Here is a 15,682-nt window from a genome sequence, read left to right on the forward strand (position 1 = left end):
AAACTTGACAAGTTGATACCTTAGTTATAGAAAACATGCTTTTGCTTAGCTTATTTGATTTACAAAGTTGCTAACTTATTCATGCTGTTTCCTGACACATTACTTAATAAGAAGATATTTAAACTAGCTCCCCGTTAAACTGGCTCTGTTTACATATGCAGAATATGTAATGTAGTTTGTGTAACAGGTGGCATCCTTATCGTCATTATTTCCACTTTAGCATCAGCATTTCAGTATCTACTCTTGGGAGAAGCTGTGTTTTAATTCCGCAGAGCACAAACACTATCCAGCGAGAGTGAAGAGAGTTGTTTTATCATGTTTTGTTCTACAACCGCTGGCGCCACATAATGCTGAGCTATTCAAGTCATGCGCGGTCACCGCGAGACGAGACAAATTACCCTCAAACGCGCAAGCACATCTCGTTTAACTCCCGTTAATAACGGATTTTTCAAAGAATCGAGCTTTGTTTTCTCCCCTCAGCAAATCCTAAAGCTGATTGAAGGAGCTATGTCTTCCTGTTGCTATAGTAATAGCGAACACTGCCCCCTATTTTAGACATGTTTTCTGGTTGCTGTTGCCATGGGATTTGCAACGAGCGCTCTCGCTCCCTCTTTCGGCCCGTGTTTTTCAGTTTTGTCTCTGCTGGATAAAAACGACAGTCCCTGAAAAGTTACCCAAAGTCCTTTAGCAAAGCCCAGCCTCAACAAGTGGCTTCATTTTGTTTAACTTAACCGACTTTTCATTGACAAGCCCCTCACAGTCGTCATGACAAAAGTTGAGCTGCTGCCTACTAGTGGCTTTTTTACGACAGAATTTAGCTCTATGTTTTATGCTAGGTCGTGTAAAAGCGCATTTGACAAAACACTGAGAAAGCCAACTGACAGAGAGTGCTGTGAAATTGTCAGAGGAAATATATTCCGTGGCTTTAGCACAAGGTTAACGTCTTCCTTGACTGAGGAGAAATTGATTTTATTTACACTTAATAGCCCAGCGTGAACCAAGATGACACCTGCTTTCTCGAGGAGCAGTCAGAGAGCGACGGGATCAAAGAGGGGCTTCTGAAGGTACTGTGATACTGTAATTCCTCTTGTGAGTCGGCTCAGCCTCGCAGTTGTAGAAGTGAGGCCTGATGCAATCTTCGTGACCGCAGTCGTAACGTTGAAGAGACTGAGATAATAATGGTTGTTGAAGTGTGGGATCTCTCCCAGGAAAGCGCTGACTCTCCCAACTCGCCGTGTCTTAATTGGTCCGTGGGGGCGCCCTGTTTGCGCAAAGCGTGAGAGAAAGTCAGCAGTACACACACACACACACACACTGGCACTTCTGCCACAGACTGCTCCGGTGCTGTTGGGCCATCATACTTTGAGTTTCTGTTTGTATTGAGATTTTTTTCCTCTCCACCTTAAATAGCTGATGTTGCAAATAGAGATGTAGGTCCAGGCCGTGGAGTTAATTAATCACAGCTTTTGAGGATTAAAAACGCTAGTTGGAGTGATAAATCTGTTCCCCTCCATAAATCCTGCCGTCCATATGTGAAACAATTAAAATAAGCTATTTCAAACGCGAGATGCAGTTTTTAGAGTCTAAATCGATAAACACTATTAAAAGCAAATCTTGTGATTTTTGTGTGTGTGTGTGTGTGTGTGTGTGTGTGATGTTTGTTTATTTTTTACATTCACTGTGTTTTGGCCCCATGAAAGCCACCCCTCAGGCAGTCTGTATGTTAGTCAGAGAATAAGTAAGGAGTGGGAGCAGACGCACCATGCCAAGTTCATGTATAGCACACATTAGTAACAGTTACATCACAATTTCATCACCATCTCCTTCTCAATTCATTGTTGTCTTTTTTTTCATTCCCCTGTACGAGTGATCAGATCGTTTAGAGTTTCGATCACTAGCTATAACTTTTTTGCTTTGGTCAAACAGGAAACATCTATGAGATGAACCACAATAGGGCCCGGATGTGATTTACAGCAGTAGATGAGTTGTGCTTGGCGGTTCAAAAACAAGTCAATGGCTACCAAGACATTGACAGTCAAAAGAGGAGGATAAAAAGAAGACTACATGCTGTACACAGGTGGAAACAAAATGAATGCTTGCGGCTCCTGATGATACATCACGGTCGTTTCAAACAAAGCAGCTGGTCTGTGCGAGAATTAAACAGTCCTGAGTGCATTCACCACAGTTTGGACCACAAGTCTTTTTGTCTCATTTTAATGTTTGCAAAGGCTCAAACTCATATGCGAGCTGCTAAATTGAGATACCAACATTTTTTTTATCAGTCAGTATAATCCCAATAACCATTTTGATAAACAATTAACCTTCCTGGACTGTACACAAACAGTGTCAGCTCACATCACATGACTTGTAGCTCACACTTACCTCATTATGTGACAGGACGCTTGTGCTTCAGACTTTCATGAACACACTCGGGCACATTTGTCAAAGCTGTAGATTAAAGGTAACAATGTTGTTAATAGCACTCTGTTTGTTGCACTGAACCACTGTTTAACTTATACCTGAATTGACAGGAGCTATATTAATATAATAATGTTTTAAAGGGTTACTTTTACCAAAAAAAAAGTAAATTCTGTTATTACCTTCATGTAGTTCCAATTCCCTGAGACCTTCATTCATCTTCAGAACACAAAATATTTTAGAGGAAATCTGAGAGCTCTTTGTCCCCCCATAGACAGCAATGGTCCAGAGATGTTCAAAGTCCAGTAAAGAAGCCAAAACATTGTCAAAACATCCCATGTGGCTTCAGTGTTTCAACTTTAATCATACGATTTTCCAATAACAAAAAGTAGAGAAAATGTAAAAAATATTTAAAGTTTTTTTTTTTTTTGCAAACAGAAGTTTTTTAATAAATAGTCTTTTGAAAATGGTTTTCCATTCTTGACTTTGAACATCTACACACCTTGATGTTTATAGGTCAGAAAGCTCTAAAATATCTTCATTTGTGTTCTGAAGATGAACAAAGATCTTGACGGGTTGGAATGATGCATGAGGGTCTGCATGTGGAAGATTGTGTTACCAGTGTGGACCAGTAAGTGAAAAGATTGTGAAATGTGACTCAGAGCCTGTTTTTTATCATCAAGGATGGTTTAGCTAAGAATCTGAGTAAATGTTCTACTTAAGAAATAACTCGCCTACTTTTGGATAAAAAGAGGTCGAGTAAATTAACAGCAAGGTTTTTATTTGGTTCAACTATACTTTTTAAATGATCTAAATTAGACAATTCAAGCATTACAAGAAGTACAAATATTTCTATAACAAATATGCACTCACCGGCCACTTTTAACTGCTCGTTAACACAAATTTTTAGTCAGTTAATCACATGGCAGCAACTCAATGCATTTAGCTGTTTAGACATGGTCAAGACGATCTGCTGCAGTGCAAATCGAGCATCAGAATGGGGAAGAAAGGTGATTTAAGTGACTTTGAACGTGACATGGTTGTTGGTGCCAGACTGGCTGGTCTGAGTATTTCAGAAACTTCTGATCTGCTGGGACTTTCACGCACAACCATCTATAGGATTTTTAGAGAGTGGTCCGAAAAAGAAAAAATATCCAGTGAGTGACAGTTCTGTGGGTGCAAATGTCTTGTTGATGCCAGAGGTCAGAAGAGAATGGCCAGCCTGGTTCGAGCTGATAAAAAGGCAACAGTAACTCAATTAACCACTCGTTACAACCGAGGATTGCAGAAGAGCATCTCTGAACACACAACACGTCCAACTTTGAGTTGGATGGGTAACAGCAGCAGAAAACCACACCAGGTGCCACTCCTGTCAGCTAAGAAAAGGAAACTGAAGCTACAATTCACACAGGCTCACCAAAATTGGACAATAGAAGATTGGAAAAACATTGCCTGGTCTGATGAGTCTCGATTTCTGCTTTAGCACCTTTAGATGTGTTTGTACGGGAGATTCGCATCATGGATGTGCAGTCGACAAATCTGCAGCAACTGTGATGCTATCATGATAATATGGTCCAAAATCTCTGAGGAATATTTCCAGTACCTTGTTGAATCTATGCCACAAAAGATCAAAGGGGTCCAACCCGGTACTAGTAAGGTGTACCTAATAAAGTGGCCGGAGAGTGTATGTCTTAGATGAGCTCGAAAATGTGTAGGTTATCAGTTAGGGGCCTTCAAATGTTGTTGAGATCCTCTGATCAAGTTGAAGGCTCAGCAAAACGACTTTTAATTATTTCAATGCCCACTGAAGCACGTAACGTGGGAAATTGGATAACCTTTAAACAGTTTCAAGGGGTTTGGCGACCCCCCTCCCCCAAACATGTCCTATTTAGAAAAAACAAACTGGCAAGATATAGGTGTCTAATAACCCATGTTGCATTGCATGAACTAACCGCAGTCATTCCACCGAGTGCTCCTTCGGGAGCGCCGGGCTGCGTTGAAGTTGTTTGATTTTGAGAAAGTGCATTTGTCTCGGGCTTCCCGCGGGACGCCGCTGTGTTTGAGCTACGTCTTCAACTAAAACACGAGCCACTCAAGGACAAACTCAAGGAGGGGTTTTGTGTGTTTTCCCTCTTTCCCTCTCATGTATTGTTAATTTTTCTGAATGGTTACTATTTACGATCGAGTGGTTTGCGTTTGTAAACACAGAAAGCTCCAGTGCGCGAGAGTGAGTGCAGGAGCGCGCGGAGCTCGTGTTGTGAAGGGCCGCTGGTTCTCATGGCTGGATTAGGTCGGCTGATCACGGCTTCAAAGTGAAGGGCTCTTGATTCCCGAGTGGCTCCCCTCAAATATCTCAACAGTTGATCATGTCAGCTCAGTCCCCGGTGATTTCACGCCGTAAACCTCCCCTTCTTACTTTGATACGCGAGACTTCTGCTGCTCTTTGAAACCCAAAACATCTTATAAGTTTAATTAGCGTCTCTTCTGGTTGTTTACACATCACATTTTTGAACTAAAAGCGACATCCTTGTTTAGTTTTTGTAGTTGTTGTTCGCAATTAGCATTTATTTTCTTCCCTAGGTTAGTTCCTTAGGTTAGTTCCTATTGCTTTTATGTTGCTTAATTTTAAAGTGAGATGAATTAAGATCAAGTGATGAATTAATTGGTGAGCTTCTGCTGGTGTAGACAGATGGCATCATTATAACGCTGATGACATTTGTGGTTGCATTTAACTGTTATGGTAATGACTGGGTGCGAGACAGAGAAGAAAACAAGCTCAGGGCCCCGGGGCCTCGGCAGAACACAGAGCGGAGACGCAGATCCAGCCCCGCGCATCTGGAGCAGCAGAACGCGCTGAGCGGCGAGACGTGACCGGGTGCGCCCTCTACCGGCCACACGGGGAAATACAACCGCTTCACCAGCGAGCGCTTCACACTTTATACATTAATCACAGTCGCAGACAAATATAATGTCAAGTGTTTTACTCAAACACACGCATACATAAACACACACATAGAAATAAGTTTCTTTGATGAAGCATACAAAACGCCAGTGTTGTTTTTAGTGTAATTGTTTATTGTGTGTGCCTGTCTAGGGAATTTCCCCTGTCCATTAACAGGTAGTCACAGATGTAACTGATGTCTGGCTTATAAAGTGTTGTTGTTACTGAGAAGAGTCACTTAACTGAACCCCCTCACTACATGCATGCGGAACTGAGCAGCTGATGCCATAAATCTGATTTGCCAGTTGTCTGTTAGGCAAATGCAGCACTGGTCATAATGTAATGGTCTGTGCCACCTGAATATTAACACCTAACGTATGAAAACAATTGGTATGAAATATTGTGCACTTCATATTTTTTCTTCTAATTTTGAATATAAAGTATTTCTGTTGCATGTTTGTCATGTTATTTTTATGGCTAAATATTTTGTATTTACTCCCAGTGTTGGCGTGGGTTTCCTCCAGGTGCTCAGGTTCCTACAACTTTCCAAAGACATGAGCTATAAGTGAATTGAATAAGCTAAATTGGCTGTAGTGTATGTTTGTGTATGTGTGTTTCCTAGTGCTGGGTTGCAGCTGGAAAGGCATCCGCTGTGCAAAACATATGCTAGATAAGTTGGTGGTTCATTACGCTGTGGCGACGCCTGATGAATAAAGGAATTAAGCAGAAGGTAAATGAATGAATGAATTTGTATTTACTGGAAATGTCATTGCAAAAATATTTAGCTTTTATTAAATTTAATGTGGTAATAATAGTGTAAATGGCTAAATATTGTGCAGTCAAGACATTATAGCTGGCTTTAAAATAACAACCCTGAAAATGATTAACAGGAGAAAAATATCACAACTAGTTCATATGAGCACAAAACAACCATTTTGTTAGACGTTTTTATTTGCCTCAGAGTATATGCTACCTGTTTCTGTCAAAAAGAAGTGAATATACTGTATAGAAATGCACTGTTAGTGTTGAAACTTATCAAAAATTCACACTGTCCTTCTCATTAACTTAGACGTCATTCAAGAGGATATCGATAATCTGCATAGCACAATACACAAAATATCTAGTTATATATGTATCATGGTGGCACATCCACACATTTTGAAACCCTGAAACAAAAGATGTGCAAATCAGAGTACAACAACACGGTTGAAGCTTTGGCAAGACAATACCTGTCGGTACAAAAGTACCAAGATAATGAAAAATATTTACTGCAATGGTCCCCTACAGAATAATCTTGCATGATAAAATTACAAAACAGGCAGAAGGCAAAGCGTTTTTAGATACATGTCTGAGCACCTGAGCCATTTCCTTAAGAATCTCTGCAGCAAAATGATATATTATACATATACAAACAAAATCAAATGTGCTAAAATGTCTTTTCGCAATTAAAAATATAATATTGCTGCCTCCATACCCAAAAACAAATTATGAAAGCTGTCAAATACTATTTAAGGGATAGTTCACCTAAAAAAGACAATTTAATCACTGTTTACTCACCCTCCAAAATGTTATTCATTTTTCTCTTCAGCACAAAAATATGTTTTAAAGAAACACTCAGAAAAGTATTTTTGCTGCTTGTTCAAATCCCTTATTTATAATGAGCTCTATCAACATAATTTATGATTTATCTATGGAATAACTTAATTGGTTTATGTTCCTTCCTTCCAAAACCTTCTTATATTTCTGAACTTATTATCTTACATTCAACTCCTCGGTCTCTTAGGTCGTCAAATAAAGTTTTACTACAAATTTCTCACTCATGACTTAAACTAAAAGGAGAGCATTTGCAGTTGCCACTCTATGTTTGTGGAACCAGCTTCCACCGGACATTACGAGTGCTTCTTCTCTCCCTATTTTTAAGTCCAGACTTAAGACACATTTTTAATCTATTGCCTTCCCTGGCTTTTAATCTTTATTGTACATTGTTGATGTCATAACATTATTCTTATTTTTACTTTTATTGTTATTTTACTGTTTTAGAATGTGTGTAATGGTTTTGTTCAGCACTTTGGTCAGTGCCAAACTGAAGTTAATTAATAATTTTACTTACTATGTTCAATCCACTTAAAATCATTCATTCATTCATTTTCTTTTTGGCTTTATTAATCTGGGGTCGCCACAGCGGGATGAACCGCCAACTTATCCAGCATATGTTTTACGCAGCGGATGCCCTTCCAGCTGCAACCCAACACTGGGAAACACCCATACACTCTTGCATTCACACACTTACACTACGGCCAATTTAGCTTATTCAATTCACCTGTAGCGCATGTCTCTGTGGGGGAAACTGGAGCACCTGGAGGACACCCACGCCAACACACTTGCTCTGAGGCGATCGTGCTACCCACTGCGCCACTGTGTAGCCATTCAATCAACCTAAATTTCTAAAAACTATTAGTTATTACTTAATCGATTTGTGTTAAGACAACATGAAGGAATTATGTGGAATCTAGCATTTTTTACAGTGAAGTTAGAAACTGGTAGCCATTAGCTATAGTTCCATCCAAAAATGCTAATTAAATTTATGCGCAGAACAGGAATATCGCATAAAAGACATGCAAATAAAACAGCGTTTCCATCCAACGAGTCAAATTGAACAAAATCCTCACTTCCTGATTAACTTGTGCCAAATATCAACAGTAAAATGGAATTTGCTGCAGTAGGAGAAGCTGCATGAATCTTTTCTTTGTTTAATAAATGACTAGCGCTTCAGAAGGCAATGCCTACATGCAATGAACATGTGGTGACGTTTGAAGGCGTCGAGTTCAGACGCTCTTGACAGTTCTGGAGGTAATTATTAATATAATATCACTTATACTGAAACAGTTAAGGTGTTTAAGAATGACCAAAACAACATTTAATAGTTTTACAATGTGCTCAGCCTGCTGGTTTGTCCATTCACACACATTTTTATCATCACATGATCTCTCAACAAAATCACATGACCTTTTTAATGCGCCTACTGGAATTTGTTTGGTAAAAGTGTTTCCATCTCAGTTTATGCGCATCTTTTCCTATCAAACGAAATGCTTATCCTACTCAGTTATGCACCTACATTATTTATGCTCACTTTAAAAATGAATGCGCATCTTGGCGTTTCAATCAACCGTTTTTTTTTTATGCGCAAATACAAAATGCACATAAAATAGGTGGATGGAAACGTAGCCATTGACTTCCACAGCAGGAAAAAAAGTACTTTGAAAGTCAAGCGCTACTGATATCTCACATTCTTTGAAGTATCTTTTTTGTGAGTAAACAAACTTTCATTTTGGGTGAACTATCCCTTTTAGTTATTCATGGTAATCATATAACTGATGACTAAAATTAAATGTGTGTGTTGGTAGTAAAATGATGTATATACACTTGAAGACTTGGCACCATAAAACTATTGAGATATTAAAAAAAGTACTGAGCATATGATTTCAAATGCCATAAAATACTGTAACCACCTCTGTAATACAATACAGAGAAACTCTCTCTCTCTCTTTCTCTCTCTCTCTCTTTATATATATTTATATAATACCTTTTTAGTAAAATCTGACCATCATTGGAACAATAACCAGTCATCGTTAAACCAGCCTGAGTTCAGTTCTTCTCTAGTCATGATGACAGAAATCTATCAGTGCTGGCTTTTTTGGCAATTTTGCATACGTCTCTTTTAACTGATGGCTCCTTCATGTCATAAACTGTGTGTAGCCTTCAGCACCTGTTACTATGACGTCCATCCAGATGCGCATGGCCTCTGGAGACGGAGCCACCATGAAATAAAGTCGATCATGAGTCTTCACGCAGAAGGTCAGCGAAGGATTCGGACTCTGTAGAGGCAGAAAAAAAAGATAAAGTGTGTGTTAAAGTGCGAGAAGATGGAGAACAGCAGGGTGGGGGGTGGGGTGGAGGCATGTCGCTGTAGTGGAAAAAAAAAAGAAAAAGAAAGCATGACGAAATGTACATGAACATGAAGCTGCTTTGATCTCTTTTGGCTTGTGCTGTAAGAAATTCTCTTTATGAAGAGACGCCTGTCTGTTTAAACTTTCACCAGAGTCGCTGCTGGAGTGCGAGCTGGAGCTGTTGATGGTAAACAGGAGGGCTTTTTCAGTTTTTACCTTCGTGGCGCTGCGCAGGTGATCGTAATACACCTCTTCTATGGCCTGGAAGTAGATGACACCCTTCAGTTTGCTCTCGTGTTTATCTGAGAACGACAAAAAAAAAAAAAAAAAACACACGTGAGGAAAAACTGAGAAACATTAAGAGTTATAAGCCAGTGTTGTTTTAGTATCACTGAAATCCTTAAACAGTTTGATTTTATTTCATCATTTGAATTTGAGATATTTCATTAGATTTTAAAAATGAGTAGTTCGTGATTGGTTTTTAATATGTGAAGACTTTTAAAATAATCTAGTTGTAATTTATACTGTATAACCCTAATTCTATTTTATTTCCGCTGTAAAATGTTATGAATCAGCGTTCTTTTAGTATGTTGTATCATTAGGTTTTTAAAAACAGTTTAGTTTTGATTATATTTTCCATTTTTACTTTAAATTTCATACCGATTTTGTGATGTGATTCATCATTTTTATTCTTTTTTTAAATGACTTTATTTTTAGTGTTTAACGTATTTTAATGCATAAAGTAAACTAAGTGATAGCTAAGTGATATCTCCTTGGAAACTAGTTGAAATTAAATAATTACCAGTTTTATAAATACTATTTCAGTTAGCAGTTTTTTTCATGTAAAAAAGAAAGATTTTTGATAGTTTTTGTCATTTTTATTTGGGTTAGATTATTTATTAGGTGTATTATTAATAATATTATCAATAATAATATTAGTTTGTATTTTATAAGCTTAGCTATTTGGGTATTATCAATTTTTATTTTACACAAAGTAAACCAACTAAAAACATTTACTTTACACCTAGCTGAAAAACATTTCTATACAGTTTTTAATTTACATATTTATACATTTCAGATGAAAACCAATAAGCTGGAATTAGTTTATTTTTCTATTTTTGAATTTAAAGTTAGAATTTTTTGATGGATGTTTCTTTGTTTACCAGTAACCCTGCTAGAAATCAACAGAGTGAATAAAAGTTAGTTTTAATTGACTGTAATAACCCTACTTCTATTTTATTTCAGCTAAAAAATGTTATGTACCATTATCTTGTATCATTGGGTTTTAAAAACAGTTTATTTTGTATTATATTCCACCATTTTTACTTTATTTAGATTTTAAGTTTTACTGATTTTGTGATGTGAATGATCGTTTTTATTCTTTTTTTAAATGACTATTTTTATTGTGTAACGCATTTTAATGCAATGAATAAATTAAGTGATAGCTAAGTGATATCTCACTGGCAACTAGCTTAAATAAAATAAGTAGCAGCTTTTATATATATTATTTCAGTTAACATTTTTATTTCAAGTAATAAAAATACTAGATAAATTGATAATTTTTTCGGTCATTTTTATAAGAGTTAGATTATTTTATTAGGTTACATTTATTAGCCTAGCTATTTTTTTAATTTTTAATTTAGTTTTACAGAAAGTAAACCATCTAAGAAATATTTACTTCACACCTTGCTGAAAAACAAAAGCTATATAATTTACATATTTATACATTTCAGTTGAAAAAAGATGAGCTGGAATTAGTTTTCATTTTTCTATTTTGAATTTAAAGTTAAAGATTTTTTTGCTAGATTTTGTGTCATTCATATTAGTTTGTTTCTATATTAATTATAAGTTTGATTATGTTTACCTGTAACCCTGCTAAGAATGAACAGAAAGAATAAAAGTTAGTTTTGATTGACTGTAATAACCCTACTTATATTTTATTTCAGCTGAAAAATGTTGTGAATAAGTGTTCTTTTTTCATTCAGTTTATCTTGTATCATTAGGTTCTTATAAACTGTTTAGTTTTGATTATATTTTCCATTTTTACTTTAATTTGCTTTTAGCTTTGCTGATTTTGTCATGTGATTTTGTCATTTTTATTCTTTTTTTAATGACTATATTTTTATTGTTTAATGCATTTTAATGCATCAAATAGACAAAGTGATAAATATCTCCCTGACAACTAGTTGAAATATAATAGGTACAATAAGTTTTTATATTATTTCAGTTGACAAATTTATTTCAAGTAAAAGAAATACTAGCTCAATAGATAAATTGCTCTTTTTTTATTATGTTAAGGTTAGATTTTTGTAATAAGGTTGTATTTTAATAGCTTAACTATTTGGGTATTATTCATTTTTATTTTAGTTTTACAGAAAGTAAACCGACTAAAAACATTTACTTCACACCTAGCTGAAAAACAAAAGCTACACACAGTTTTTAACTTACATATACAGTGCTCAGCATAACAGTGAAAAAAACACCCCATTTTGAAAATGATTATTTTTCTCCATTTCTCAGTGAATATAGGCAATGTATTTTGGAGCTTTTAAACAAAACAGATATATTTATTATTTATTTATTATATTAAACAGATATATTTATTCAAATGATATTTTAGTCACCAAACATATTTAGAAATTGAAAGCTAATACAATTAAATTCAAGCAAAATATTGCAAAAAAATTACAACCTACAAAATCTTTCCTTTTTCTGCTTCTCTTAATTTTCCTTCTATAACATATACATATGGGTGTTCTAGTTTTTGGACTGTTATCATAAGTTATTTTGTTAGATAAGCTCCAGATTTGGTATCAGTACTGACTAATCTAATGTATATATGCACAAATATAATATTGTATAGCTTCCTATTAAAAACATGCATTTAAAAGAGAGATCTGTGGGGTGTGTACTCATATATTAGTTCTACTATAAAAGATCTGGGTGTCATATTAGACAGCAATTTAACTTTTAAAAATCATATTTCCCATGTCACAAAAACTGCTTTCTTTCATCTGAGAAATATAGCTAAGTTACGAAGTATGCTATCCATCTCAGATGCAGAAAAGCTAGTCCATGCTTTTATGACTTCTAGGCTGGACTACTGTAATGCTCTGTTTGCTGGCTGCCCAGCATCCTCTATTAACAAACTTCAATTAGTACAAAATGCAGCTGCCAGAGTTCTAACCAGGTCTAGAAAATTTGATCACATCACCCCAATTTTATCCTCCTTACACTGGCTGCCTGTTAAGTTTCGTATTGAATTTAAAATATTGCTTCTTACATATAAAGCTCTAAATAATCTAGCTCCTGCTTATCTAACCAATCTTCTGTCTCGCTACAATCCAACTCGCTCTTTAAGATCTCAAAACTCAGGACTTCTGGTAGTACCTCGAATAGCAAAGTCGAGTAAAGGAGGTCGAGCCTTCTCATTTATAGCTCCTAAACTCTGGAATAGCCTTCCTGATAACGTCCGAGGCTCAGACACACTCTCCCAATTCAAAACTAGATTAAAGACCTATCTGTTCAGTAAAGCATACACTTAGTGCACCACTTAGGGGGCTTCCACACAGGTTATGCATCTTGCTGATATACACTGTGAACATCAGCTACGCTAATTATTTTCTTTATTCTCCATTTCCACCTGGGGATACTCTTCCCGAGGCCCTCAGACTATGCAGAGTCACTGATTCGATCCAAGACCAACGACGAGATGATCCCAAGGTTTCCATATCCTGGACCTGGCCGAATCCTGAACAACTACTGCGATGGTCATGGAAGAGTGGAGAACATGAGACTGTTTCCTATGACGCTCCAGAGACAGACGAGTCTTCGCTGAGGCCAGCTTCCAGCCTCCGCCACTGAGACTGCAGCTCTGCACAAGACGTTTGGCCAGCGGAGAAAATTAAAATGGTCGTGCCCAACTGAGCCTGGTTTCTCTCAAGGTTTTTTTTCTTCACTTCCGCCTTTAGTGAAGTTTTTTTTCCCTCTCCGCTGTCGCCACTGGCTTGCATGGTTCAGGATCTGTAGAGCCGCGCATCGTTGGATTTGCTCTTCAGTGTTTGGACTCTCAGTAGTGATTATTAAACCACACTGAACTGAGCTAAACTGAACTGAACTTAAACACTACAAACTTAACTACACTGTTCCTATTTACTGTGACCTTTTATGTGAAGCTGCTTTGACACAATCTACATTGTATAAGCGCTATACAAATAAAGGTGAATTGAATTGAATTGAATTGAATATATGCTGAGCACTGTATATACATTTCAGTTGAAAACCAATAAGCTGGAATTAGCTTTAATTTTTCTATATTGAATTTAAAGTTTGAATCTTTTGATGGATGTTTATGTCATTCATATTAGTTTGTTTCTATATTAATTAAGTTCAATCATGTTTACCTGTAACCCTGCTAGGAATGAACAGAGAAGAATAAAATCAGCTTTATTAGTCCTTAAGCTACACGTTATTACACTTGCCATTTCCCATTTGCGGTTTATTTGCATTATGCAATGAGTCTGCTGTGATTTGTTTTACTTCCCAGCAATAAATCACTCTATGAAAGATATTGGAATAAAAAAAGAAAAAAAAAAAACACAGCTTTTTGAAAGCTTTGCCGGAGGGATTGAACAAGCTCACCGAGCAGAAGTGAATTGTAGCACACAGAGCGATTCACCTAAAAGCACTGTCTATCTCAATTTAGCACAGTCTGCCACCCACTGCCAACGGCTTCTCCGACAGACTTCCCTTCTCGCTACTTAGCGTGAATTAACTCCTCTCTGCAGATTGATTCAACATCTCCAATGGGCTGAAACGAGCATTGTTTTTGAAGCCCGTCAGCCACCGGCGAGCCTCTTTCACCTGCGCTGACCATCAACACTTGTTAGCTACCCTTTTAAATGTTCTACTCGTTACCCAAATGTGCTTAGTAATGGGCTAAATTGTTTTTGTGTTTGATGTTTTTGAAGAGTTGGAGGAGCAGTATTGTTACTCAGAACTGAGCCAGGGGTAAATCTACACCCCCATCCTTCACTAACGCCGGGCTGGAGAAAGTCTTGCAGTTTATTTCATCATCATCATCACCATCATCATCATCACTACTAACACGGGGAGCGAGAGGGTGAAAAGGCTACACACACGAGCAAAAGTGTATGTGAGAGAAAGAGAGAGAGAGAGAGAACATCTGAGAGAGAGAAAAAAGACAGGATGATCGGAAATCGAGCGAACAGAGATAAAACGTTTCTCTAGAACATGCCACTTTGTCAGTGCCGTCAAATGCTTTTGGTTTGTTTGTTTATTTCTATTTCTTCTGTTTGTTAGTTTTTTGTTATTAAATATGCAGTTGGCAAAAATAGAAAAAAACATGTTCTCTTCTTCGCATTTAAAAAGATTACACTATCAATTTGTCAGAAAATAAATTGAGATGTATAAATAGTTATATTTTCTTCTTATCAGATTTTTTTTGGGGGGTATTTCAAAAATTGTTGCTCATATTGTATTGCCAAAAATGCAATGGTTCAGGTTAGGGACAGGTTTAGTATATTCAAAAAGGGGTTTAAAATTACTGCTGTATTTACAGACAATGACATAATTTTTAAGCATAACATATACACTTACAGAAAATTGAAAAAAGAAAAAACACCCTTATTCTGAACTGTACTTCAAATAAAAAATAAAAAGGTCATATATACAGCTGAAGTCAAAGTAATTATTCCTCCTGTGAATATTTCCCAAAATGTGAAGAAAGTCTTACTTGTTTTATTTAGGATAGAATAAAAGAAGCTTTAATTATTTGAAAACAATTTTAAGGTCAATATTGTTAGCGCCCTTAAGCAACATTTGTGTTCGATTGTCTACAGAACAAATCACTGTTATACAATGACTTGCCTAAATGCCCCAACCTGCCTAAATAAAATAATTAACCTAGTAAGGCCTTTAACTTGCAATTGAAAAATATCTAGTCAAATATTATTTACTGTCATCATGGCAAAGATAAAATAAATCAGTTATTAGAAATGGTTTAGAAATGTGTTGAAAAAAATCTTTCTGTTAAAAGGAAAAAATACAGGGGGCTAATAATTGTGGAGGACTAATAATTCTGACTTCAACAATATAACTGTTATATAATTATATATAACTGTTCAAAAGTAGTTTATAATTTAATTTAATAATTTATTCCAGTGATTTTACAGATGAATTTCAGTACTCCAATCTTCAGAGTCACAAGATAGACTCTAATCAGAAATCACTCTAATATTAATTGTTATTATTATTATTATTATTATATTATTAATGGTAATAGTAATAAAAGCAATAATGACTGGACTAATAATTTCATTTGATACAATACATACAATAAGTAATAAATACATAT

At 36.2% G+C, this 15,682-nt stretch overlaps 1 protein-coding gene across 1 annotated transcript in view; it reads right to left on the reverse strand.

Annotated features, from left to right (window-relative positions):
• Nucleotides 1-6,292: 6,292 nt before the first annotated feature.
• Nucleotides 6,293-15,682, reverse strand: part of phldb1a (pleckstrin homology-like domain, family B, member 1a) — a 68,382-nt gene continuing 58,992 nt past the window's right edge. Inside the window, 2 exon segments of the mRNA XM_056457920.1 lie at nt 6,293-9,234; nt 9,523-9,608. Of these exon segments, the coding sequence (XP_056313895.1) occupies nt 9,094-9,234; nt 9,523-9,608 (227 nt within the window). The 3' untranslated portion in view covers nt 6,293-9,093.

This window comes from Danio aesculapii, chromosome 5 (assembly GCF_903798145.1).
Source record: "Danio aesculapii chromosome 5, fDanAes4.1, whole genome shotgun sequence".
NCBI lineage: Eukaryota > Metazoa > Chordata > Actinopteri > Cypriniformes > Danionidae > Danio > Danio aesculapii.